Here is a 27,661-nt window from a genome sequence, read left to right on the forward strand (position 1 = left end):
GCAATCTCCTCATTTGTCTTTACTTTTTGGGGTCTTCTTTTTTTCCCTTTGCATGCCTCGGCATCAATTCTCCACTGGTGTACATGTTTTTATCCGGGACTTGCTAGCCCAGTGTTGGCTAACCTGTGACACTCCAGGTGTTGTGAAACTACAAATCCCAGCATACCCTTCCAGCAACAAGCTGCTATATATTAACAAAGCATGCTGGGACTTGTAGTTTCACAACACCTGGAGTGTCACAGGTTAGTCAACACTGGGCTAGCCCCTTCAGGTATTTGTCATTCTCTGACCTATAGGTTGCATACTTGACTCTCCCGTCTGGAATGGATTCTCTTCATAATAAAAACTTTACGACATAACTTCAAAGGGTCTTCTGTTAAGGAATTTACATTTTTTTTTCCATTCCCTTTATAAGCAACATGCTCTGACAGGCAGGGTATCTAAGCTGTACCTTAAGCTGGGTACACACTACACTGTTTTCGTCCAATAATCGGCTCAAACAGCCGACATACGACCGCTGTGTAGTGTGTATAAACTTCTGACCGATCCACAACAGTGAGTACAAAATTAGTCATTGCTCACGACAACATGGCTGTAAAAAGTTGCTAAAGGGACGTCCGCTCTTCCCTTTATCGTCCTAAACAAGGCTAGTGTGTATGCAGTCCATGGACCGAGCGATCGGAACATCGATCGCATGTAAAATCGCTCGGCATAAAAAGTTGGTCGAAATTTCTGTAGTGTGTACCCAGTTTAACACTCTCCAGCACTGAATCTGAATTTAGAGCTGAGAATCTGACCTAGGTCCTCTAACAGATTCTAGAACTTGGGTAAAAACAGAGTTTTATGTCAAGAAATATTCCATTTGTGTTACTAGGGAGGTGGCTTTGAAGGCAGTGCTCAGGTGGTATTAATGCCTAGTATTTTATTTTATGCCAACCACCACTATGTTTTTGTCAATGTTGTCATCTGATAAGTATGGGCTATTCATGGTGGTCCTGTCTGGTGGCACAATACTTCTGGAATAAAGTGTATAATCTAATTATAGTTTCTTTTTATGGTACTGTTAGCATCCTCACTTGCCACTAAATCGCAATAATGACTTTTCACCTTGTTAAAGCGTATTTTTTAATAAATCGATAGGATTGTATCTTTAATCTGCAGTTTGTTGTACTTGACGCTATACAGGAACAGACTAGCAGATGTCAGCCCGCGGGGCGCACGCCGCACAGGCGGCCGCATCACATGACACGGGATGCGGCCGCATCACACATATGCATCACATTTATCGCCGTTTTTTACCGGCGATATTGCTTCCAGGGGGGCGGCCGCCCGGCCTGCCGGCCGGCCTTAACATCTATAATTCTGGACGGTATATTTGTCTTTAACAAGTAAAATAAATTAAAGCTAAGATTCCTATATTGAATAAAATAACTTTCATTCACTAGCTACTTGGAATGTTAATTATAGTCTCATGTGAAACTTGTGAAACCTAATCTAGTACTGAATAGATGTCCATATTCAGCTAACACGCAGAAATGAGCAATAAAGGGCAAAGTGTTGCTTACAATGTTTATGGGAGGCCCAGATTAATATTCTCAGATAAACTAGAATGAATGTTCAATATCCTAATAATTAGATAAGTATTAAGTAAAAGGTTTAGAGCCTTTGGAAAATGTCACTTTTGTATATGTTGTTAAATCCTTTTCAGTTCAAGACTAAGGGCTAGATTTACTAAACTTCGGGTTTGAAAAAGTGGAGATGTTGCCTATAGCAACCAATCAGATTCTAGCTGTCATTTATTTAGTGCATTCTACAAAATGATAGCTAGAATCTGATGGGTTGCCATAGGCAACATCTCCACTTTTTTCAAACCCGCAGCTTAGTAAATATACCCCTAAATATGACTTCACTAATTGTAATATTTCTATTTAAGATTTACCTGTTTTACTTAATCAAAAAGCCAGAAGTCAACATTGCTTGAGGGACAAAAACAAATAGACCATTTCATCTGCCCAGAGAGACAGAACTTATTACATATTATAATTAACTTATTTTTGGAATTGTTGTATAACATTGTAATAATTGATGTGTGAACTGATCCCATTGTTCCAATAGTATAAAAACTCCACTCTTGCTATGGTCAAAGATTTCAGTATTGATCTCTTAAGATCACAGGTTGGCTGTGCTACGTAATTCAATCTTAAACTAATGTTTTATTAAATAAATGTATTTATTTTCCATTTAAACAACTAGGTTAGACAGTCTATTTTTTCCACTTTATTAACTTTTCTTGTAGCTGCAGCAAGATGGAGTATAGTGATAACTTGGCTATAGCCAATGCTTAATTTGTACACTAAAAAGAAGTGGAACTCTAAAACAGTTTGCACTTGTCAGGAGGACATTAAAAATTATCTTTAAACATTAAAGACTCTGGGGTGTATTTACTAAACTGCGGGTTTGAAAAAGTGGAGACGTTGCCTATAGCAACCAATCAGATTCTAACTGTCATTTTGTAGAATGTACTAAATAAAGGACAGCTAGAATCTGGTTGCTATAGGCAACATCTCCACTTTTTCAAACAAACATTTAGTAAATATACCCACACGGGGCCAAAAGAAATGCTTTCCTGAGTTCCAGCACAAACTAAGCCCTGTTTACAGCCTACGCTATTGTTACCAAAATGTCTAAAATGTGTAGACCGAATATGCGTAATGGAATCCTAAAGCTGGGTACACACTACAGAAATTTCTACCAACATTTTATGCCGAGCGATTTTACATGCGACCGATGGCCCGATCGCTCGGTCCATGGACTGCATACACACTAGCCTTGTTTAGAACGATAAAGGGAAGAGCGGACGTCCCTTTAGCGACTTTTTACAGCCATGTTGTCGTGAGCAATGACTGTAATTTCGTACTCACTGTTGTGGATCGGTCGGAAGTTTATACACACTACACAGCGGAAACGAGATTGGACCGAAAATATTAAATGGTACGACCAACCAAATGAGGCGACAATCGTCCATTTGGGCAGACTTTCGACCATCGTGTCACTGCACACACTGACCCGACTTTTAAACGAGCGGTCGTATGTCGGCTGTTTGAGCCGATTATTGGACGAAAACCGTGTAGTGTGTACCCAGCTTTAGTAGTCCAGATGCAAAATAGGGATTACTGATCTCCTTTGATCTCCTTTGATTTGGTATGCATGTGACAAAGAGATAAAGTTCAGCAACTTGGAATAGTATGCAAAATGCGTACAGTTATCATCAGTTGGCTGTTACACCAGGGGAAGAAAGCAGCTGATGTGGCTACTTCCCCCTTGGCATAGCGTGTAAGAAGCATTAACACGACTCTTACTGGACTGTGCCTACACTTGCCCACCTACTACCTCCCTTGTTCCACACCTCTAAGCAGAGCCGTAACTTAGACTTCTAGCGCCCGGGGCAAGAAAGACAAATGCTGCCCCCCTAGCCCTCAATTTTAACCAAATTAACCTAAAATATTGCTAAACTGCGCCCCCCTTCAGTGTTGCGCCCTGTGCGGTTGCCCCTATCGCACAGCCCTAGTTACGGCCCGGCCTCTAAGCGTAAGGGGGGGGGTACATCTCAGTTTGAGAGCAGATTGAGATGTACGTTTTGTAAAAAGCACTTTTATGCATAGGAGTTGTAGTGTTTTGTGTTTTTTTTTGTACATTACAGCTTATTTCTAGTTATGTGCAAAACAGATGAAAAAGATGCCAATAGCTATATTTCAAGCTGTACATTTATAGCTTTATCTTTCCATATAGTGAAATATCTTGTGCCTGCATTTATATCTCTCAATGTGTAACACAAAACAAAAGAATTATGATGCTACAACATATTATTTAATTTCTCAAACAATCCAACTAACAATGCATGTTTAGGCCAAAACCTATGCATTAAATTGAAAAGGATTATATAATATATTTATATATATATATATATATATATATATATATTACTTTTGATTTAACCATAAATAAAACAGTGTACACTGCATATATTTTACAGACTTTTGCTTGCATCATGGGCTTTAGAACGTGTGGTTAATATATTACATTTAGAATCATGCTGTACAGTGATACAAAACGTTCCATCAAGGACTCCTTGTTACCTGGTGACACAGGGACCCCCCAGGGGAGACCTACTATGAGCATTTCATTACCATGCTTTGTCTTGTGTACAGTACTAACACTTGCCCACTGGTGTGATGAGTGGGACAACAGCTGAAATGAGTGGGAGGGATCTCTCCTGTATCTCTAAACACCCAGCAAAAGGCAGCTGCAGAGTAGTGTGACAACCAACGCCCCTTACCCAGGCTACTGCTGACTTCATTTACAAGAGGGGTGGATTTCAAACTTTGATCCAGCTTTTACAACAGCATTTAAGCGCATGCTGGGACGAGATTTCTTTTTATTGTCTTGGGAATTTATTTTTTTTACTATTATAATTATTATTATTATCTGGAAAGCTTCCTGGGATAGATCCTTCAGCCACCCAAGCTCACTCTCTCCCACCTTTTATTTTACATATTTGTTTTTCATCTTTATCAATGCGTCTCCGTTGGCTTAAACTTTTGTGCGTGGTGGCCGGACTGGCAGTGTCTGCAGTGTTTTATGGTCACTACTACACTTCACTCGTGACTTCTGGCAGGTAAGGAGACGCGTGGGAGAGGTAGGGATGGAGGCTGGAAGCTGAGCATACTTATAATGAGGGAGATATAGGCAATGCTTGTCATCCAGTGAGTTATGGGGCTTGCCATGAACAACCTGCAATAAAGTGCTGGTTAGTAAGTTGTAATAAAGTTAGCGATGCACTAGAAGTTTAAAGTGTTTTTTTCCCAGCCTATGATTGTCCTCAGTGTTGTAGTCATCTTACTGTATTGTCCTTTTATCATATGCTGTGTGGACCTAGTACAGGGGTAGAGACAGGGGCTTGATTCATGTAAGAAATATAAATAAGAATAAGAATAAATATAAAAGAAAAAATAAATATTTGCAGGAACAGAGTTTATCAGAGTCCTGAATATATTCAGCTTAAACAATACAGTTTATGGTTCATAGATATGAGATAATGGCAGTACTGATCAGGGGCTGGCTGGCACAGTTTAGCCCTGCATCCCTGTCACATGCTGTGACCCCATCTGTCATAGATGTCTAAGCTAGATACTATTATAACTGCATCCCGTTCTTATTTACTGTAGCACTCATTGTTTCTCTCTGTCACTTACCTGTGGTAGTTAACAACACAGTGATTGCTATCAGTCACGTATACTCTTGGGTGATTTCCAGCTGTTTCCTGCATGGTTCACTTACCAGCAAGCTATTATTACAGGTAATTAAGTACAGTGAAATATTATAATTGTGGTACCATTTTGCATTTCTGTAGTATAACATTTGTCTCCATGGTGTGTATCAGCATAACATTGCTCGGAGACTCGGTCATTATCAATGTGTACAAGATTGTCACATGTGAAGCAAACGTTTCTTAGTACTATTCCCTATAAAGCACCAACATGTTCTACTACACTGTATAATATTTCAAGGGCTAACCCTTCAGGCAATTACAGGGAAAGTCTCCTTGCAAAATATTTGCAGTCAAGGATTTCTATTTATAAAATGAAGACACGAGATAGCAATGAGTGAAAATAAATTGAGTTTTAGGACCTTTCTTGGTTTTTAAGTGTGAGGTGTTCAGCAGATCTCAAGGGAGGTGAATAAATTATTGAACTGCAAGTTTTTGGTACAAAGATTGTAATGTATTTATTTCTTGCAAGATCATTACTACTTCTCCTATTGTAACTATTGTTAGGCTGGGTACACGTTACAGAAAATGTCTCCCGATGCAATATCCTTATTGGTTTTACCAATGTCTGAAAGCCCCGATCAGCATGTCCATTTCTGTGTACACACTATTGATGTTTTACACGATTTACCTTCAGATCTGTGCTCTTCATCTGTCATAACCATCGGCTGAAAAGATGGTGACTCTGTAAACTCTTTGGAGATCTGCCTACAATGCTGGTCTATGAGTGCATACACACTGCAGAATTTGCACAACATTCTTCAAAGAAAGTTTTAGGCTGTTTAGTGAGTCCGTGTGCTTTTGAACGATCAAACATAACCATGGGAGTGTACACACTATCATCATCATCATTTATTTATATAGCGCCACTGATTTCCACAGCGCTGTACAGAGAACTCATTCACATCAGTCCCTGCCCCATTGGAGCTTACAGTCTAAATTCCCTAACATACACACAGACAGACACACAGAGACTAGGGTCAATTTTTGATAGCAGCTAATTAACCTACCAGTATGTTTTTGGAGTGTGGGAGAAAACCGGAGCAAACCCACACAAACATGGGGAGGACATACAAACTCCACACAGATAAGGCCATTGTCGGGAATTGAACTCATGACCCCAGCGATGTGAGACAAAAGGGCTAACCACTTAGCCACCGTGCTGCCCAAAGCTAATGCGTTATCAGAATTAATGGTTGTTTATCGTGTGATTGGCACGATAATCTGGTGAAAAACCTGTAGTGTCCCATAGATTGTAAGCTTGCGAGCGGGGCCTTTTCACCTCTTTGTCTGTTTTACCCAGTTTGTTTATTAGTTTACTGTGTTTGTCCCCAATTGTAAAGCGCTACGGAATATGTTGGCGCCATATAAATAAATAAATGATGATGATGATGATGATGATAGTGTGTACCCAGGCTTAATCTCACATCTTTATTTTTCCAGTTTCCAGTTACATCCCCCGACCACCAGAATGTCCTATTCCCAGTTGCATCTCTGACTTCCTGGTTATTATCCTACACCTTGATCTCCTGTTCCCAAATGCACATGCAAACTATCAGCGTGTTCTCCTATTCCCAATGCCACACTCAAATTTCCATTCCCAGTCATACAGTGAAAATTCTAATATCTCTCCTTCTTATTGCTCTGATTCCTAATTAAGTTTTCAGCAACTCTCATAGCATCTCCCATCTCTGGGAGAGTGTTAATTACCTGGCAACAAGATTTGATGTGATGTTTTGTTTACGCTTGTGTTATCAAGCCATGACCAATATTGACACTTCAAACTTTCACTAAAACATACATAGTTATTTCACAGTTCAGCAGTGATTGGCAGGGTACCAGCCGCAGTAACACAAAGCAGCATAATCTTTATGTACCGTGGGCAGTTTCAGCACCTCACTGTTGTAATGGCAAATATTGACTACCGTCTAGTTTTATTGATTGCACTGTGGCACTTTCCAGTTTATCTATTAATCACAGTGTTTTCATGTTTTGTTTTTATATTTTATAGTTACCGAACATGAAATGGGACACTATTGACCGTGTAGTGTTATAATTATCTCTTTGAGAATTATGCCCCCCAATAATTAATTTCCTTCCACTGTGTCCCCCTTTGGGGGTGTTATATTCCGCTAAATTTTTTAGTACTCGTCTAGTATTGAACTTTTATATTCTTTGTATGTGTGAGGAAATGGGCTGCTACTGGATTGAGAACTTTGTATTCATCACCCGTTTCTCACGGTTTAAGGTACTTTTTAATCCTTGGCCCAGTCTAAGTATATACACCAGAGCATCAGTGTATTATGTGTATTATTATTTCATGTTATTAGATACATTTTGCCCATACTATTACCTGCGATATTGTATGTAGTATAAATATAAAGAATATTGCCATACTGTGTGAAAATATCAGAACAACAGCAGTCATTTTGCTTGTGCTAGCTAATGTAATTACCATTTGTCTAAAATGTCTATTGTATGGGGTGCGGCTGAGATGTGGTTTGTAATCAGATCAATGTCTGAGTTAACTAGTTGGCAGCCCATGTTAATTAGCTAGGTCAACAGGTAACCTGAGAGGTAATGAGGTTAGAACTTCTAATGACAGGCAATGTGCCTCCACGGTAATATATTGGTTGAAATAGCATGGGGAAATGTATCAATATAAATGTAATTGTATCAAAAGGTATCACAGACTTATATTGTGTAACACTGCTGATATAATATGTCAAAAGTCTTATTGTTCCATGTAAGCGTGCAGTGTCATTCCTTGATGTACTATTGTAACCCCATGTGTAGTGTATCCAGCCAAAACAGCTAATTGAGTCAAGCCATTCTATTGTCTAATCAAGAAAACAGGGACAGTATGGCTAGCAGCTAAATTGTTGACTGGGAGACCCCTTCTGTAAAGGGGAGGTTTGAGACATTTGACCCTACTTCCTGTGGATACAGAAAATAAAATAGGGCGAGGAGAATACCAGGGGGGCTATTCTAGTTTGGAGGATCCTGCTGTAGAGGACATCAGTGAAAGGGACTCTGGGCCAGGCATTGTGGTGCCGCTGGAGGGAACCCTTACAGGACAGGGTTGGTGTGAGCTAGTAACCCAGGCTAGGAGACACCATAACTGTTTTGCTAAACGGTAGTGGTAATATTGCTGGAGGATACATGCTACCATTTACCCTGTAACTTGTGAACGTCTTGTGGTGTTGTGCTGTCGTAATAAAGTCTTATTTTGGATATATCCTGGTCTACCCGAGTGAGTTGAATCCCACAGAGGGTAACTTCCATCGCAGCTAAGGGTGGTATCCTCACAGTATGTATTTTGGAGTTTCATATGGTTTGTACGTGTTTCGGAGTTTTATACTAATGTTATGTGTGAGCATAATAATGTCATCTGTACTGAGCAGTTTGCAGTATTCAGAAATAGGGACATAATTCAGGGACAAATCTCTAAAACCAATGACTGTACCTAGAAATTAAGGACAGTTATTAACTATGATGCAGAGATATTCTCCATCATCAGACAATCACAGTTACAAGCCTGTGTTTTACAGACAAGTGAACCATGTACAGCAATTACTATTGCACCATTAAAACCATTAAAGTTTTACATATTAAGGCTCAGTGCATTAAAACATGCTTTAAACTTTTCAGCCAATCATAACAAGTGTCTTATTTTATGCTAATAAATGAAGTCACAGTGTTCATTCACTGCACTAGGTCTTTTGCTGGCTTTGTGCGTTCAGTCACTGTTAATGTGTCAGTACTTCTCCTTTTTTTTTTTTTTTGGTTGTAGAATTATTAGTTTTACTTCAATTTTTAGACCAAAAAAATATATTTGAAAGTAGACATAGCAATCATGGTGCATGTCTCACAATTGTTTTTATGTTGTATCTTCTACATACACTATCCTATTAAACAAGAGAATTCCCTTCAACTGTTCATTCACTGGACGATTCACCCTAATTTAAATATATAATTTAGACTGTAAGCTCCAATGGGGCAGAGACTGATGTGAGTTCTCTGTACAGCGCTGCAGAATTAGTGGCGCTATATAAATAGCTGCTGATGATAGTGATATGTAAAAGGTTAACCAGGTCTCATTTGTAATCCATCTAAATGTCAGGGCTCCCCATACATTTTTATGCTATGCGCACTGAAACCTCTACTTATACAGTTCTCAGACATATTGTTATTATGCACTTGTGCAGCAAATGTCATCTTTTGTGTAAAACAAGTTATTGTATAAGCAAACGGAGCACAGAGTTCATGACATTTCAATGATGCCTAATGATTGCCATCACAACCATTGTAGAGCAGGGTTGTGAGTAAAGGGGCAGTAAAACATTAAACACCGTCTTATTCCACATGAATGTGATGCTGCGTTTAATTAGGGATGCAATTTTCGTGTTTTTTTTTTTACCGGAAAAGCCTCAAAACCTCCCGCTGAGGGCTTTCCTGGTGTTTTGTCTCAAACAGAAAAAGTAGGATATCAGATTCCTCAGTGAAAGACCCTGTGCGAGGGGCAGATTGGCACAGAGACTTCACCACGCTGCTTCCCACCGCAGTGCAGCTGTGTTACAGGGCGCAGGGGAGCAGTGTGATGAAGTTACTGAGCTGATCTGACCCTCGTTCAGGGAAGGGGAGAAGAAACAGACCCAGGTTAGAGAAGAAATGAGATGGATAAGAGAGACAGGGAGTGGGAATGAGAAAAGGAGGCAGAGAGACAGACGAGGAAATAAAGGATACAACATTTATTTTACTATATCTACTGGCACCCTGGTCCCTGTCACCCTTTCCCCTTCTGGCTCCCTTTTGCCTGACACCCTGTCCCCTGAAATCCATGACCCAAGACCCTGTCCTGTTCATCTATAACTTCTGAGAATAAAGACAAACGCCGCATCTTATGGAATTTTACGTTCTTCATTAATTGTTGTAAACAGTGCTTCATTAACATTAAAACACATTGGACCTGATACAGAGTGAGATGCAAGCGTAAGAATATATTGCGATTGAATAAGTTGCGCGCAAGCGTAAGTGTATGTAGGCCGTATTCAGGGCTGAAGATGGGTTTAGGTCTGATGAGCAGCTGATGCATCCCCTTGACAACAGACACACCCCGCAGACACACCACTTGACAACAGACACACCCTGCAGACACTCCCCTTGACAACAGAAACACCCCCGCTGACACTCCTCTTGACAACAGACACCTCCCCTCAGACACTCCCTTTGACAACAGACACAGCCCCTCAGACACTCCCCTTGACAACAGACACACACACCCCCTTGACAACAGACACACACACCCTCAGACACTCCCCTTGACAACAGACACACTCCTTCAGACACTCCCCTTGACAACAGACACACACCCCCTCAGACACTCCCCTTGACAACAGACACACACCCCTCAGACACTCCCCTTGACAACAGACACACACACCCTCGGACACTCCCCTTGACAACAGACACACACCCCCCTCAGACACTCCCCTTGACAACAGGCACAGTCCCTCAGACACTCCCCTTGACAACAGACACACTCCCTCAGACACTCCCCTTGACAACAGACACACACCCCTCAGACACTCCCCTTGACAACAGACACACTGCCTCAGACACTCCCCCTGACAACAGACTTTCCCCCCTCAGACACTCCCCTTGACAACAGAAACCCCCCTCATACACTCCCCTTGACAACAGACACACACCCTCAGACACTCCCCTTGACAACAGACACACCCCTCAGACACTTATGCCAAACTTGTGAACATGTACAAAAAAAACCCTTTTGTTTTATGTTACAAATGCAGTTTGCTAAGAAGCATCGTTTAAATTTTAATAATCTAGTTAATGCAGCAGGAATAACTTCCCTACATGTGTACTAGAAAAGAATGTTGCCTTTCTACAACACGCTCAGCAAATCCTAATCTATGGCTGAACAACTGCGGTTACGTCCCAGTGTGTATCCGCACGCCATTGCTCTCACAGTCGCTCTTTGTACCTTGCCTACGTTAGACCAACCCTTTAATCCCCCATCATTCCTTTTCAGGCAAAAGAAGTACCAAGTTTCAAAAAGTTGAATAGCCGACAGTTGTGTACTTGTGTACAGTTTTACGAGCGTGCGCAGTTCGAAAAAATGCAAAGATACAATACTTAAATGGGCTGTCATCGCACTCTGAATCAGGACCATAGTTTTTGCATGTGGAAAACAAGGATTATTAAACATCGAATTCAGAAACCCTAACTAGTCTTTTCTTAGAGTGCAGCATATTAGAATTGGATGTTTAATATAGCAGAAATGCATCAAGTGTGTATTTCCCTTCTGTTCTGAATAAAGACAAATAGCTAAGAAAATGTCCAAAAAACTACTGCTGAGGCAATAAGCTCCACTAGTGAAGATTGGGCTGCATGTGACAAGGACATTGTCAGGATATGAGGATACCGCAAACTAAAAGTTCTATAGCGGAAGGAGTGCAGCCCACAGCAGCAATGTATTGTCATCAGTCAGAAGATTTTGGTGTGTAAGTTAATGCTATTGTTTTGGCCAAAAGTGTGTGGTTGGAGAAAAAATGTGTTAGTGTTAGTGCCAGTGTTAACATATTGGGCCTGATTCATTTATGAATGTAAGCAAAAAAATTAGTTACCGTATATACTCGTGTATAAGCCGAGTTTTTCAGCATACTTTTGTATGCTGAAAAAGGGCACTCGGCTTATACATGGGTGAACTTACCTGGTGTCCGGTCCCTGGCTGTCAACTTCTGCATATGCGTTCCAACAACAGGAAGTTCGGCATTCTCTCTCTCTCTCTCTCTCTCTCTCTCTCTCTCTCTCATAATGAACAAACAATACAGCCACCATGTTCATACATTTATATCCCTACCCCTTTATTTAAGTTAGTTTGTACCCAATGATTTTATAATCATTTATGAATGTTCCTTGTCATCTAGCTAGAAATGATTTCATAGATTGAACCTATCATTTTCATTTAGGTTTTTAAATTAGCGCTCTTTTCCACCCTAGGCTTATACTCGAGTCAATAAGTTTTCCCAGTTTTATGTAGTAAAATTAGGTGCCTCGGCTTATATTCGGGTCGACTTATACTCGAGTATATACGGTAGTTTCTCCTGGACAAAATCATGTTACAATACATTGCAAATTAGTTTATTATTTTGCACATAAGATAAATACTGTCTGTTTTTTTCAGGTAGCACACAAATTCTTGATAGCTTTATTTGTACATTGAAATTTAAAGTTAATCTAGAACATGCCTTACCCCAACTATAAATCTGCCATCACATTTTAAATTTACCTCCCCCTCCAATGCAACATGGTTTTTCCAAGGTGCACAGTTACTTTTTTTTTTTTACTTTACTTTCCTCAATGAATCAGGCCCAATAGTGTTTTAATGTCTTGGTAATTTACCTGTCCTGACAGATTGTAAGCTTTAGAACAGGGCCCTCTCCTTCGCTGTTTGTCGGTATTACCCAGTACTGTTTAATTACTATTCCCAATTGTAAAGCGCTACGGAATTTGCTGGTGCTATATAAATAAATGAAGATGATGATGACAATGTTAAGAGTGTAATTGACTGGCAAAGGAAGGGCTTCATGCCTTTAGTTATGGTGAGATTTCATGCGCCAATATTCCTATGTTTGCTACTCTGTACTTCTTCCCTATTAATAACTGTGGTAAAGAGTCCTATTTTAACCGGACGCGCCTGTAAACTACTGACAGACTGTAATCATTGTATCTAAGATTGCTAGAATCCAAAGAGCAGGCAGGTCTGGTATGTCCTACTGTGTGTAAAGCCTCTGTAAATCCACTGAGCCCAAAACAGGCAATTAAGGTCATCAGAGGTGATCTGGGCTTCTGTGGTGCAAACCTTATCCATCATCATCATCATCATTTATCTATATAGCGCCAACATATTCCATAGCGCTTTACATCATAATGTTTTTAAAGTTATACAGTTTAAAAGCACGAAAGCAGCTGGTGCTATGTCATAAACCATCTCTTCACATCACATCAGCCTGTACAATATACTGCATACTTGCCAACTCTCCCTGAATGTCATGGAGACTCCCTGAAATAGGGGTGATCTCCCTCATTCCCTGAAGAGTCTGGCATTCTCCCTGATGCTAAGCCAGTGCAAGACATGGTTGGCTTCCCCATCTGTGGCAGGATGACACAGTTCAGAAATTGTGTCCCATGTCCATGTATTGATGAGTATGAAGGTGGCCATTTTCATGGAGACCAAGATTTAATCAAAGACTGACAGGTAAGACAACATGACTTCAGTAATGGAGACAGAAATGTAAAAGACACTTCAGTCTCTAGAGATTCATTAGCTGCTTTTCTGTAACGCATAGTTGCCTACTCTCCCAGAATGTCTGGGAGACTCTCGCATTTCTGGGAGACCCGCTCCCGAGAGAGCAGAGCAACTTCCTGGTTCTCGCCCCCCACAATAGATAAGTGGCGGGTGGCTTAATGATGCAAATATTGCGTCATCTTAGCCCCACAACCTGCTGTAATTGGCCAAAATTGTTAAGGGGTGGGGCTAAAATTATGTGATTCATCAAACCCCGCCCCCACGCTCACCCACCTCCCCCGGGATCTCCCTGAAGCCAATGAGGAAAAGTTGGCAAGTATGATATACTGGTATGTTTCTCTATTTCCATGTTAAAAAGCACAAACAAGATCTCACCAAAACCACATCACAGAGCTGAGGCAACTGAAGACAGGAAAAACTGCCTGGCCTGGGTGAGGGGCGTCATTAGCAAGGGCTAGATTTACTAAACTGCGGGATTGAAAAAGTGTAGATGTTGCCTATAACAACCAATCAGATTCTAGTTATCATTTATGTCGTGAACCTAGAGAGCTTGCAGTTATGTATAAGGGATAATTCATAACTGCAGTGTAAATAGGTTGTATCAAATGAATCCATTGATAAGTTAGTATAACCGTTAAAGACACAGAGTCTGATGTAAATGTGTTTGATGGCTTTGCACACCCCAGTGTGAACAGATAGAAGTGTCACCTGGGGGCAGTTCAAAGGACTCCCGGGGTGATATCTAGACTATTTGTGACACTTGAATAGACTTCTAGGTACCGCTCAGCATGTGGTCTGGCTCAATGAGGCCATGGGCTAATATAGCCTATATGTAATACTGTATAGACAAAAAGAATTCAGTTTTAAAATATGCCACCCTCTTGAACGGGGAGGTGTCATGTGCAAGCTAATTCTTAGGCATAAATCTGCAAATATATGTTTGTGAATTACTTCCTGGAAATAGTGTGACATGGTTCTCTTAGAAGCTGTTAGATCAATGGGTTTTGTGTATGTTAAGCTACCCAGAGCGGGCTGGTAGATAAGGGTAGCACCTTATACCATTTATGGCAGGACGCAAATGTGAAAGCCTTTGAGGATATCTCTTGCAAGACAATGAAATCTAACATATGTTTGGGAGGCCCCAGACATGCCGACTGCAGAGACTGGGTTGTATGTTAATGACAGATTCAAGCTGAATAGGGTCACAGAAAAGGGGGCTGGGGGGGTCCTGTAGCTGGGTTTTAAAACTATAGTGGAACTGTAAGTCTTGGTTCACTCTGAGGGAGTCATTTGATTGAAGAGGGTCACATTTTTTCTGCTTCTCCCAGCACCAGAAACCTGATTCTAAGTGAGGTATCAATTCTGTGTTTTATCCTTTTTATTTTATAAGAAACAATTGCACTATATGTGTATGTCTTTTATTATCTTTTTATCTTAAGTATTGTGGATGTATTTTCCATATTAAATTACACTTAATAAGTTTTAGTCTCTGTGTTCTTACGAATTCACGCGACAGTTTGGTCAAGACGCTACATAATTGAAACAAGGAGAAAATTGAGGTTTTATGTGAACTCTGATAAAAAGTAAATTGAGTTAGATTAATGTTAGGGAGAACCGAAGGCTTCCTAAATAAGAGTGTCAGCTCTTGTCAGAAAAAAACCTTGGTGGTGGTATAATTAGTATCGCAAAGCTAGTGTGTGGCATGGATAGGGAAGAATTTACTCATTTTAGACAGACCAGGTGGTTGTAATTTGGTTAACCCTGTGTCACACCTGCATCACGCAGACTTAGGTGAGTGCTGTTCGTGACAATTTATTTAGTACATTCTACAAAATTATAGCTAGAATCTGATTGGTTGCTATAGGCAACATCTCCACTTTTTCAAACCCGCAGTTTAGTAAATATACCCCCAAGTCTGGCAAATATACTGGAATAAATTACTTGTTAAGTGCAGAGCTGAGAGTCATTGCACAATACAGTTCCTCTTCTTCTGCATGTCAGGTGCAACTCTTACCGTTTATTCCTTATCCTCTGTGCTGTATTAGTTAATATTTATTGAGTAGGAGATTTTAAAATAGAAAGCGTATATTGGCGATACTCTATCAGGGGTAACGTAATTCTATGCACCTGCTGAGCTGCAAAGTCTGGAAACTATTTTAGAATGTTGGCAACAGTAATAAATATGGATAGCAAAAAGCTGTATGAACCTATGCTCTTTGATTTTTTACTTACAAACCAGCTTCCACGTCAGATTGTTCAGTACAGCCAGGGCTGCCAAGAAGAATTCAGGGCCCGGGTACAACAAATTCATGGGGCCCCCCTCATAGTGAAGTAAGCCCCAAAATTTTTTTGCGCCGCCTTACGGCGGCGCAAAAAAGATTAACTATATATGGTCATATATTCAGGGGCGTGGCTAGCCAAACGGCAGTGCAAAAATTTTGGGAGGTGCGGTCATGCATTTGGGGGCGTGGCAAACGTGCCATTGGGGCGTGGCTAACATAAAAACCACTAGGCTCTCAATTCGCCGGAGCGTCACATATGTTTAAGCACTCCTGACTTTCAGGACATCTACCACCACAGGGTAGTATACAAACAATGCAGTGTGTACACAAACAGTTCAGTCTTGGCCTACACCTTACATTGGACACAACATTCACCAAAAATTGGTATTGTCCCTACTAGAATCACAACATTTCACACACTGTGCTGCTCTCTCCTACCTGTTCTTCTCACTTTCTCCACCTGTGGCTGCTGCTTTCTTTAGTTGTGGCTTGTCCGGATCCAGAAATGTTGAAGGACCTATTTTGAAAAAAAAATGGCTACATTTAGAAAATTACAGCCAGCCCCAGCGTTAAATCAATAGCACCCACGATTAATAATTAGGCCTTCCTCCAGCTCCAATATTACAATAATGTGCCCCTTCATCATCGCCATGCCTTATGATCACACTGTGCCCTCCATGCTGTTTTTGCCCCCTTCATCTGGCTCCCCTTCATCAGACTATACTATGCTGCTCCCCCCCTTTTTCAATCCCACTGTGCCATGCCTCCCCCCCCCTTTGTAACCCCACTGTGTCATGCTGCCCACCATTTTTTAACCCCACTGTGCCATGCTGACCCCTGTTTATTAACCCCACTGTGCCATACTGCCCCGTTTTTTAACCCATCTGTGCCCCTCTCATTTTTTAACCCCTCTGACATGCTGCTTTCCCGTTTTTTAACCCCTCTGTGCTCCCCCCTCAATTTTTAACCCCTCTGACATGCTGCTTTCCCATTTTTTAACCCCTCTGTGCCCCCACTCATTTTTTAACCCCTCTGACATGCTGCTTTCCCATTTTTTAACCCCTCTGTGCTCCCCCTCATTTTTTAACCCCTCTGACATGCTGCTTCCCCGTTTTTAACTCCTCTGACATGCTGCTTCCCCGTTTTTTAACCCCTCTGTGCCCCCCCTTATTTTTTAACCCCTCTGTCATGCTGCCCCCCCGTTTTTTAACCCCTTTGTGCCCCCTCATTTTTTAACCCCTCTGTCATGCTGCCCCCCCGTTTTTTAACCCCTTTGTGCTCCCCCTCATTTTTTAACCCCTCTGTCATGCTGCTTCCCCGTTTTTAACCCCTTTGACATGCTGCTTTCCCGTTTTTTAACCCCTCTGTGCTCCCCCTAATTTTTTAACCCCTCTGACATGCTGCTTCCCCGTTTTTAACTCCTCTGACATGCTGCTTCCCCGTTTTTTAACCCCTCTGTGCCCCCCTTATTTTTTAACCCCTCTGTCATGCTGCCCCCCCGTTTTTTAACCCCTTTGTGCTCCCCCTCATTTTTTAACCCCTCTGTCATGCTGCCCCCCCCCCCCCCCGTTTTTTAACCCCTCTGTGCCCCCCTCGTTTTCCTCCCTTCACTTACCTTTTCTCCTCTCTTGGTCTTCTCTGCTGCTCTGTGCTCCATTGCTCCAGACTGACTGAATGCTGGGCATGACATGATGACATCACACCCAGCATTCAGACAGTCTGAATAGAGCACAGAGCAGCAGAGAGGAGGGATGCCGGCTCCGCGATCAGGTGAGTATGTTTTTTTTTTTTTTTAAACTAGCCTGCTCCCCCCCACCAACGACCGAGCCCCCCCCCCCACCCCCCCCCCGCCCCCCCCGCCAAAAAAAAAAAAAAAAAGGAAAGGAAAAAAAAACGTTTTGAAAAAAAAAATTAAAAAATTAAAAAAAATCAGCAGCGCAAGGGCCCGGGCCGGGCCCCCTGACATGCCGGGCCCGGGTAATTAGTACCCGCTCCCCCCCCCTCTCGGCGGCCCTGAGTACAGCATGTGACTTAACATAAAGAAAAAGCAATGTGATTCAGAATGCAAGTGCAGAAACACTGAACAAAGCACTTGACATGCAACTGACTGGCTACATTGTGAAAAAGAGAGGAGATAGATGATGTGCAAAACATGTGTAAGTCTGGGTACACACTACAGTATTTTCAGCCGGTAAACAACTAATTGGCCCTATAACACAGTAGTGTGTACCCTGGAACGATTATTGTCGTTCCTAAGCACATGAAATTATTGAGCGAGATTTTCAAAGTGAACTGAAAATCTCGCTCAACAATGGAACAATGTTGTTCCAATTGTGCACTGTGTAGTTTGAAAAGTTGATATGTTGCCTATAGCAACAATCAGATTCTAGTTGTTATTTATTTAGTATATTCTACGAAATGATAACTAGGGGCCTGATTCATTAAGGATCTTAACTTAAGAAACTTCTTATTTCAGTCTCCTGGACAAAACCATGTTACAATGCAAGGGGTGCAAATTAGTGTTCTGTTTTGCACATAAGTTAAACACTGACTGTTTTTTCATGTAGCACACAAATACTTGATAGCTTATTTGTACACTGAAATTTAAAGTTAATATTTGTGTGCTACATGAAAAAACAGTCAGTATTTAACTTATGTGCAAAACAGAATACTAATTTCCACTCCTTGCATTGGATGCAGAGGGGGCATTTTTGCATACAACTAAATAAGCATTTCTGTCCTGACCTAAATACTTATTACAATTTTTTGACCCAACTACTTCTAAAACAGGACTGCTCGGTAATTATTTTGGAGGGGTGCCTTAAAAAAATTATGGAGACTCTAAGGGTGCCGCGAACTGCAAAAGTTTGGGAACCACTGGCCTAAGGTGTAATACAGGTGAAAAGGACACATTCTTTATCTTATCTCAAGCCATTGTCCAAGCATGCAGGTGAAACATGGTAAATGTCAGGAATACAAAAGAATGAAAGATATGCACACAAAAGATACAACCACATTTGTTTTTGTGTATTTAACCTCTCTAAGCTAGTGGGTGGGTGAGGAATGAGTAAGAATCCAGTGGGTGGGTGAGGAATGAGGAAAGGGCCAGTGCTATCTAGGGCACCTTATAATGTAGACAGTTACGTCACACCCCATGAATTGGAGCAGGGAACTTGTGATCATTTACAACATTCTTCTTTACTTTAGCCTTTTGTGTTTCCACTGTTTTTCGTGCTTTACACCATATGTCCCAGCACAAAATCAGGACTAATTTAAACGTGGTGCGGAATTCCCAGCCGTGTCCTAATCCACCAATATGCCCACACCTTTCCCTCATTTGGAAAAGATATGGCCAGAACATACGAGACCCACTGCTGTGGATCCTGTACATCATGCTGGTCCTGATAGATTCAGAAGCATCGGCAGGTACATTTACACTGCAGATCTTGGTGGAGAAGATAGCAGTTCTGCATGCACAAATGTAATGCAGCTGGATAATAGGCAAACAGGGAAGGCCATGTGGGTAACTAGGCAAAGCGTGGTTTAATATTTAAACGAGCCACAGGGCAGTGTCAAATGGGCGCTTTAAAACACTGCAATTTTCTGTCAAGGAAAACATAGCTGTAAAGCGATGCTCTGCCCAGAGTATATTGAAAGCGATAGGGAACATTGCTCCCATATCACACAACTAAAATTCTGCTGTCCAAACAACACAGTGTTTGAACAGGAAACTGTTGTAAGCTGCCCCCTGGTACAGGGTGACTTGGAGATGTGTCTTTCAATTGTGATGGGTGCAGAGTGCCATCATACTGAATTGTAATGTCTAATACCAAGGGGGTGTTAATTGTGATTTTAAATGTGTACTTATTTCCTCCGAGTTGTTTCATAATAACATAGGGGTGAAGAAAGCGATGGAACAACATTTGGGAGCCAGTGTTCTCCCCAGAAAATGTTGCCAGTCGGGGGGCATTAAGAAGAAGCCCGGTGTGGGCAGTTGTAATACTTTGCAATAATAATGAAAAATTATTGCCCACACCTGCCAGGACTGGTCAGACTGGTGGTCAGTGGTCTAACACACACTGCTGGTTGTAGTGCTCACATAGTGCCTGTTATAATAGGAGAAACAATGGTTTATTCCAGTGGTTCCCAAACTGTGTGCCTAGGCTCCTTGGGGTGCCTCGGCGATCTCACAGGGGTGCCTCGGCCAGGGCCAGTGGTAAGCAAGGCGGGGGACTAATTGGTAATTATTTTGGCTTAGGGGTGCCTTCAAAAAATTATGGAGACCCTAAGGGTGCCTTGAACTGAGAAAGTTTGGGATCCACTGGTTTATTCTATTATATTGTAATTGGGCAACCAAAGATTTGAAGGTGGGGGTGTCTTATTTTATGGTCCAATCATGTGCTGTGTTTTCTTGTCCCCACTCTCCATTTTAAATCTTTCCAGCCTGATCACTTTTAAATACAAATGGATCAAGAGCAACTGAACTATATTTCACACAGCCTTGCAAAATGGAAATTTATTTTTGTTATGTATGTTTGTGTATTTTTCTAATGTCATTTGGTAATCATTAAACATGTTTGAGAATAAAGCATTACTTGTCACTCCATATCCCATCTTTTCCCCTGTCCCTCTGTCTATCCCTATTGCTTCCTTCAGCTCAAATCCCCCCATCTGTTCCTATTGGTTTATTCTAGCTCAGAGACACCGCAGAATTCCACACAGATGGGTGGCATAACTCACCCTCTGCTCATTCCTCTGGGATCCAAAGGTCACAGATCTAAGACCTACTGTCCCCTATTATATTTCTCCCAGACACACATCTACTAAAGTTCCTGCCAACTTTCTGTGCCTTGCCAAATTCTCCACCTTTGATCGCTTTACAAGATCTTTACCAGACATAGTGGTGACCTGTTAGCTCCAAAATATATATCATAAATGTGGATAATGTCAGTATTTTTCAGTTAGTGTTGCATTAACTAGACACTTTATTGCAATAGCAAATCTAATCAAATTTGCATTACTGTTTTGTGTGGCTCTTCAGCAGGGGGACGGTACCATAGTGGGCTACCTTGGGCTAGTTCACTGGGCCACCTAATTTTTTTTCCCATTAAAATGTTCCTAATAGGCTGCTGAGTTGTGTGTGTCTCCCCCCCGGCTAAAATTTGCCAGCCCTCCCCCCTGATCTTCAGGCAACCATAAAGAGAAGCTCTGGAACCTGATATTCTTGCTGTTATTTTCTAAAAATAGCACCCGAATTATTACAGGAAAACCAAAACATGATACATTTTGTCACTAGGCTTTTTCCAGCAGAACTTTTATGATTTTGGTTTCCAAGTGCTTTTAAATGAAGGACTGGTGTTTATTGACAAAATGTATTCTGTCCCTTGAGTTCATCTATCATTAATTACATTATAGTTATCATAATGTGTTCAGGGGTGAATGGAGGATTGCCGACCCAAAAAAAAAAACACCCCCCGCGAGAGCTGCTGCGCATGCACAGCAGCTCCGTTTCTTCAGCGCTGTCCTATACAGCAGCCGCGGCGCTGTCTAAGAAGCGTCCCTGGCGGTGCTGTATACACTACGCTTCTTTGACAGCGCCGCGGCTGCTGTATAGGACAGTCCAGCTATAGCGGCCACTTAGTTAGCGCAGGGGGGGTTTCTGGAGACTCAGAAAAACCCCCCCTGCGTGCGCCACTGGTGTTGGCTTATGTGAATATCACTTGGAAATATTTAATGACATTATCAGCGACATATGTACTATTATGCCAATCTGTTGTATAGCCCAGTGGATTCCAAACGTTTTCAGTTCAAGGCACCCTTAGGGTCTCCCAAAAATTTTCAAGGCACCCCTAAGCCAAAATAATTACCAAGTAGTCCCCCTGCCTTGCTTACCACTGGCCCTGGCAGAGGCACCACTGTGAGATCTCCAAGGCCCCCCAGGGAGCCTAGGTGCACAGTTTGGTAACCACTGGTATAGCCTATTTATTATCCATCAATGGACATGTCCTAGGAACTGCACACTGCTGTTTTGCCAACTTAAGATGACTTTAATTTAATTTGTACATTTCATTCTGAAACTTTTAATGAATACACAGAATTTTATCTTAAGCTTCCAGTTATGTATTAACTTTATCAGACATAGTCATTTATTTAATTGCCCTTGGGTTCAATACTGCTCTGCTCAACTCTCTTTATCGAATTCAGCTGTATCCAGAAGGAAGCTTTATGTCATTTCCAAAGGGCAAAGTCAATAAAAAACTGTACTGGGTTGTATAAAGCCATAGCTTGAAGCAATGTAGTTAGTGATACAGGGCCTGATTCATTAAGGATCTTAACTTAAGAAACTTTTTATTTAAGTCTCCTGGATAAAACCATGTTACAATGCAAGGGGTGCAAATGAGTATTCTGTTTTGCACATAAGATAAATACTGACTGTTTTTTCATGTAGCACACAAATATCAACTTTAAATTTCAGTGTACAAATAAGCTATCAAGTATTTGTGTGCTACATGTATAAACAGTCAGTATTTAACTTATGTGCAAAACAGAATACTCATTTGCACCCCTTGCATTGTAACATGGTTTTGTCCAGGATACTTATATAAGAAGTTTCTTAAGTTAAGATCTTTAATGAATCAGCCCCACAATCAGTAAGTTTCTAACATAACTGTTACTTTTGCTTGGCATGTATTACAAGGAAGGGTGTGTTTTATTACAGCAGTCTGCAAGCAGGACAAGGTCCTTATGCCTTTTTCAGAAGGTTGGATGACATCTTCCATACCCCGAATATCCAGACTCAACAGGAAAGGTGAAAATTGAGATTTAGGCATTTTACATTGATTGCTCGGCAAATAGTATAGGATGAAAGAATTCTGGCATTGCCCTGAGATTTTGTTTGTTGCTTGCAGGGGAGGTGACAAGAAGGCAGAGGTGACATTGACAAAGCTGACAACTGAAACCAAGGTAAACATGTTGCTGGGTATTTATTGCACTGGTGGCATATTTGCACTCTTGGTGTAACATCACTGTGTATCCAGCTTTATTTGTTTTTTGCTGACCTTTATAATTGCCAACTGGTCCTAATTTGTAAGGATACGACCAACTTGTAAGGAATTGTCCCTAGGATGCTGTATCTGGAAATGCCTGGTGAATATTATATATTCTTATTTTCTGGGTTCTAAAAGATTATATTTATTAAAGTGTCCTGAAGAAATGAAGATCCAGAGGTGAGAATGAGTCATATTTATTTAGAAACCATGTGGTTAGCACTTCTGCCTCACAGCACTGGGGTCATAAGTTTGATTCCCGACCATGGCCTTATCTGTGTGGAGTTTGTATGTTCTCCCCATGTTTGCGTGGGTTTCCTCCTGGTGCTCTGGTTTCCTCCCACAATCCAAAAACATGTCTGTGTTTTTGTGTGTTAGGGAATTTAGAGTGTAAGCTACAATGGGGAAGGAACTGATGTTAGTGAGTTATCTGTACAGCGCTGCGGAATTAGTGGCGTTATATAAATAGATGTTGATGATAAACACATCTGGAAGAGTATCCACACTAATATAGATGCAACATGCAATATACACAGTTCCCACTCCCACCAGCCCCTTCTAGGGGATTACACTAGTTTATATAGCTTGAAACATTAAATAGACAAAGAAATGTTAATAGATGGTGAATGTGTAGTAGACAATATGATTTTTCTGAAAAATCAGTTCTCTTATCAGTACAGATTCCTTTATTTGTTCTATTTGCATAATCTCATATATTAGGATCTGAAACGTAACCATCTTAAATATTGAGACCTATTTTTAGTTTTCTATACATAAAATCGTATATGTAATTAAGCACAATCCGTTAGGCAAATACATAATTTCTTACAGACACAAGTTCCGATCACATCACACACATTTATGTTCTCTGTTTTTTTGTTTTTTTTCTTGAATGACACTTTTTAAGCCACATAGAGAAATCCCCTTAACTCATGAAGGCCTGGCTAATAAGACCGGCTTCCACTTTCCAACCCCATGAGCCTTTTTCAACATTATTAATGTTATCCCTCATAAATTCATCCACAAATATGTTACTTTCTTTTTCCCTTTTATTTAAACCAAAGTGCATGGTTTCAACTTGCTTTGTTTGCATAAAATGAAGTGGTACAAAATATTCTATCATTTGATAAACAAGACAAGGACATTCATGAGAAAACTGCGCAAACCAATTCCAGTCTATTGGCAACCGTCTGCAAGATTTTGCTCCACAAACTAAATAATATCCCATTTAAGTGTATATTTGTTTATGCTAAATCACAAATGCCTAAATGCAGGATCTTTTTATAAAATGTAGTAAATAAATTACAGAGACATTACATTGACCATCTCTCACTAGGCAAGTTGTTTATGAAGCAAATGAAACCAGAAAGAGAGAGAGTAATTGCAGATACATAGTTTTGTTGAACTGTTTGGCTCTATTGAATGATCGCTTCTTCAGCCCACCTGCTGTTTTCTCATGTTACTGGATTACTTGTCCTGGGAGACTACTTGCAAAAGTCTGCTTCAGTGATATGTATAGTAAGGCACATGAGCACATATGCAACCATTTGTTTGGCTAAGGGGGTTTGATGCAGTGTAGCTACATAGGAACTGAGAAATGGTAATGATGAGCCACAAAGCCCCCAGGGGGGAAATCAGTGGGCAGCAATTTAATTATAGTGTCAAATCCTCTTGGAGCCTTGTTGCAGATCCTATTCATGCTTCTAGGCATCAAAGGACACAGCAATTTAGGTGAGGTAGCATGGGAACTTTATTGTGTTCCCTGTCAAATAAACAGCCTACCGCACAAAAGACTATCGTTTCCTGTTTGCCAACGTGTCTTAAGGTAGTGTTAGGTTTCCAGACACTACAGCTGGCAGAGGCAGGTATAGGATACTTGTCTGAGTGATCCAGGTATCCAACCTTTGGCATTTGACAAATGTAAAAAGGGTCAGCAGTACCGGATATGGGCCTTTCCGTAAGAGTTCTAAGGTCGGCTTCCTTTGGTGTACCTTCATCTATACTCACCTGGCTGGACTGATTGACGCCGTTGTTTTTTTTTTTTTAGGCATTGCAGCTTGGACCTGCCAATAGAGAACCTTAATACATTAGATTAGGGTCTTGCAGTAGTTCAGAAGCAGTTCACTTAGTTAAAGATCAGGACTGCATAGAGTTACAGGGAGAGATGATGGTAATCTCAGTGTTCTTCCTATTATTATTTCATGTGAGCTGAGTCTAGTCTTTCAGTTGGTTGTAGATATCTTGCTTCTATAACAGGTGGGAGTGCTTCAGCCCCCTTGCCAACTTTGTACAGCTCCTCCGGGAGATTCCAGGGGGGAGCTCCAGGTAGAAAGTGCGGGGGTACATGACAACACTATTTCGTCATCATCATGGCCCTGCCTCCTGCTATGCAATGCATCATTATGCAAAGGGTGCTGGTGCTAGGATGCCGCGTATTACGGCGCATCACATCATCAAGCCCACCTCTGCCCACATCACTGGGGAAGTGAGAGGGATCCTTGAGGGTAATATGTATTGTGCGTATCTTGCAGTTTCTTGTGTCGGTCTCAATACGGTAAGTGCTGTATATGCAGAGCAGAGCGTACCTAGACCCGTATTCAACAAGAGACGTTTCTATAGATCCGCTTATCCCTTTACGTACATTTTTTTAAAATGTACATAATGTTAATTTATTATTTATTAACAGTTATTGATACAATGTCTACATATTACGCAGCACTTTAAAGATAACGTGCCTGATTCCTGAAGGCACAATACGTCTGGTGTGTGTACCGTCATGAATCAGGCACGTTATCTTTAAAGTGCTGCGTAATATGTAGACATTGTATCAATAACTGTTAATAAATAATAAATTATCCTGCATCCCAAATCTCTTCATTACTGGGCAGTCCAAAATACAATGATACAAAGTGGATTTCATTTTACAAAGTGTAGGAAATGGTGACGGAGATGCCAAACCCTATATGTCATGTCTAGATGGTGATAAATATGCTCTGTAGAATGTTTGGTATAGCAGCTCTCTTTACCTGCTTGCAGTGTGTTTACTGAGTATTATTATTTAATTGCAACAGAAAAAAACAGAGCATACATAAAACAAGAACAAACAAGTTAGACAGAATAAATGCATATATGAAAACAAAGTGTAGGGAGGATCCTGCCGGTAGGAGACCTTACAATGCTTAGTGAGAAAAGTGCAGGTCTGGCACAAGACGAGTAGGTGTGAGAGGAGATTGGGTGAACCAGTATGAGTCATATAGGTGACCGTAGGGTAAGTTCTAATAAAGAGGTGGGTTCTCGGAAAGCGTTTAAACTTGTAAAGTGATCAGGTACGGCAGGGAATTCCATTGGTGGGAAGCTGCGCAGGACACGTCGTGTACGCGAATCAGTGGGGAGGTACATATTTTTCAGTCACATCATTTGCACCCACAACAGTTCTAGTGTAAGTGCCGAGTGATAGTGATGATGGTCGCATATGCATGCTAGAGGATGTGTTTGCAATCAAAAACAACTGTAAAAATGTATGTTATGTACAGCAGAGGTTAATAACATCCTGATAAATGTATTTCATGGAAGATGTAGACATTGTATAAATAACTGTTAATAAATAATAAATTATCCTGCATCCCAATCTCTTCATTACTGGGCAGTCCAAAATACAATGATACAAGGTGGGTTTTATTTTACAAAGTGTAGGCAATGGTGACGGAGATGCCAAACCCTATATGTCATGTCTAGATGGTGATAAATATGCCCTGTAGAATGTTTGGTATAGCAGCTCTCTTTACCTGCTTGCAGTGTGTTTACTGAGTATTATTATTTAATTGCAACAGAAAAAAACAGAGCATACATAAAACAAGAACAAACAAGTTAGACAGAATAAATGCATATATGAAAACAAAGTGTAGGGAGGATCCTGCCGGTAGGAGACCTTACAATGCTTAGTGAGAAAAGTGCAGGTCTGGCACAAGACGAGTAGGTGTGAGAGGAGATTGGGTGAACCAGTATGAGTCATATAGGTGACCGTAGGGTAAGTTCTAATAAAGAGGTGGGTTCTCGGAAAGCGTTTAAACTTGTAAAGTGATCAGGTACGGCAGGGAATTCCATTGGTGGGAAGCTGCACAGGACACGTCGTGTACGCGAATCAGTGGGGAGGTACATATTTTTCAGTCACATCATTTGCACCCACAACAGTTCTAGTGTAAGTGCCGAGTGATAGTGATGATGGTCGTATATGCATGCTAGAGGATGTGTTTGCAATCAAAAACAACTGTAAAAATGTATGTTATGTACAGCAGAGGTTAATAACATCCTGATAAATGTATTTCATGGAAGAAGAAGAAAAAAAAGAAAAAAACTTTTTTTTTTTTTTTATGTGTTTTAATTAATGACTATACAGTATTATTAATAGGGGACAATAATTGAAGACTTTTTATCCACCTGTGCTTTCTACTAGGACTTTATATTATTGCACATATGTATTGTTCGTATCCTGCAGTGTATTGCGGCTCTCTCAATATGGCCGTATATACATCTACACAAGTATTCAACAAGATCCACTTCTTCAGATCCACTTGTAGTTGAATACGGACGTGCCTATGCCCGAATTATGTGCGTTTTTAAAAACACATATTACATTTGTTTTACGTGCCTTGATGAATCAGGCCCATGGTGTGTT

The 27,661-nt window shown here is 40.9% G+C and overlaps 1 protein-coding gene across 2 annotated transcripts in view; it reads left to right on the top strand.

Annotated features, from left to right (window-relative positions):
* The first annotated feature begins 4,315 nt into the window (after positions 1-4,315).
* The window catches only part of ST6GALNAC2 (ST6 N-acetylgalactosaminide alpha-2,6-sialyltransferase 2), a 45,379-nt gene continuing 22,033 nt past the window's right edge, over positions 4,316-27,661 (top strand). The window contains exons 1-3 of one of the 2 annotated variants that reach the window (XM_075177759.1): positions 4,316-4,675; positions 22,659-22,748; positions 22,849-22,903. In XM_075177759.1, coding sequence (XP_075033860.1) covers positions 4,575-4,675; positions 22,659-22,748; positions 22,849-22,903 — 246 coding nt within the window. In that variant the 5' untranslated portion in view covers positions 4,316-4,574. The remainder of the gene's footprint in view (positions 4,676-22,658; positions 22,749-22,848; positions 22,904-27,661) is intronic. The other variant, XM_075177760.1, reaches the window with a different exon arrangement.

Source organism: Mixophyes fleayi, chromosome 6 (assembly GCF_038048845.1).
Source record: "Mixophyes fleayi isolate aMixFle1 chromosome 6, aMixFle1.hap1, whole genome shotgun sequence".
Lineage (NCBI taxonomy): Eukaryota > Metazoa > Chordata > Amphibia > Anura > Limnodynastidae > Mixophyes > Mixophyes fleayi.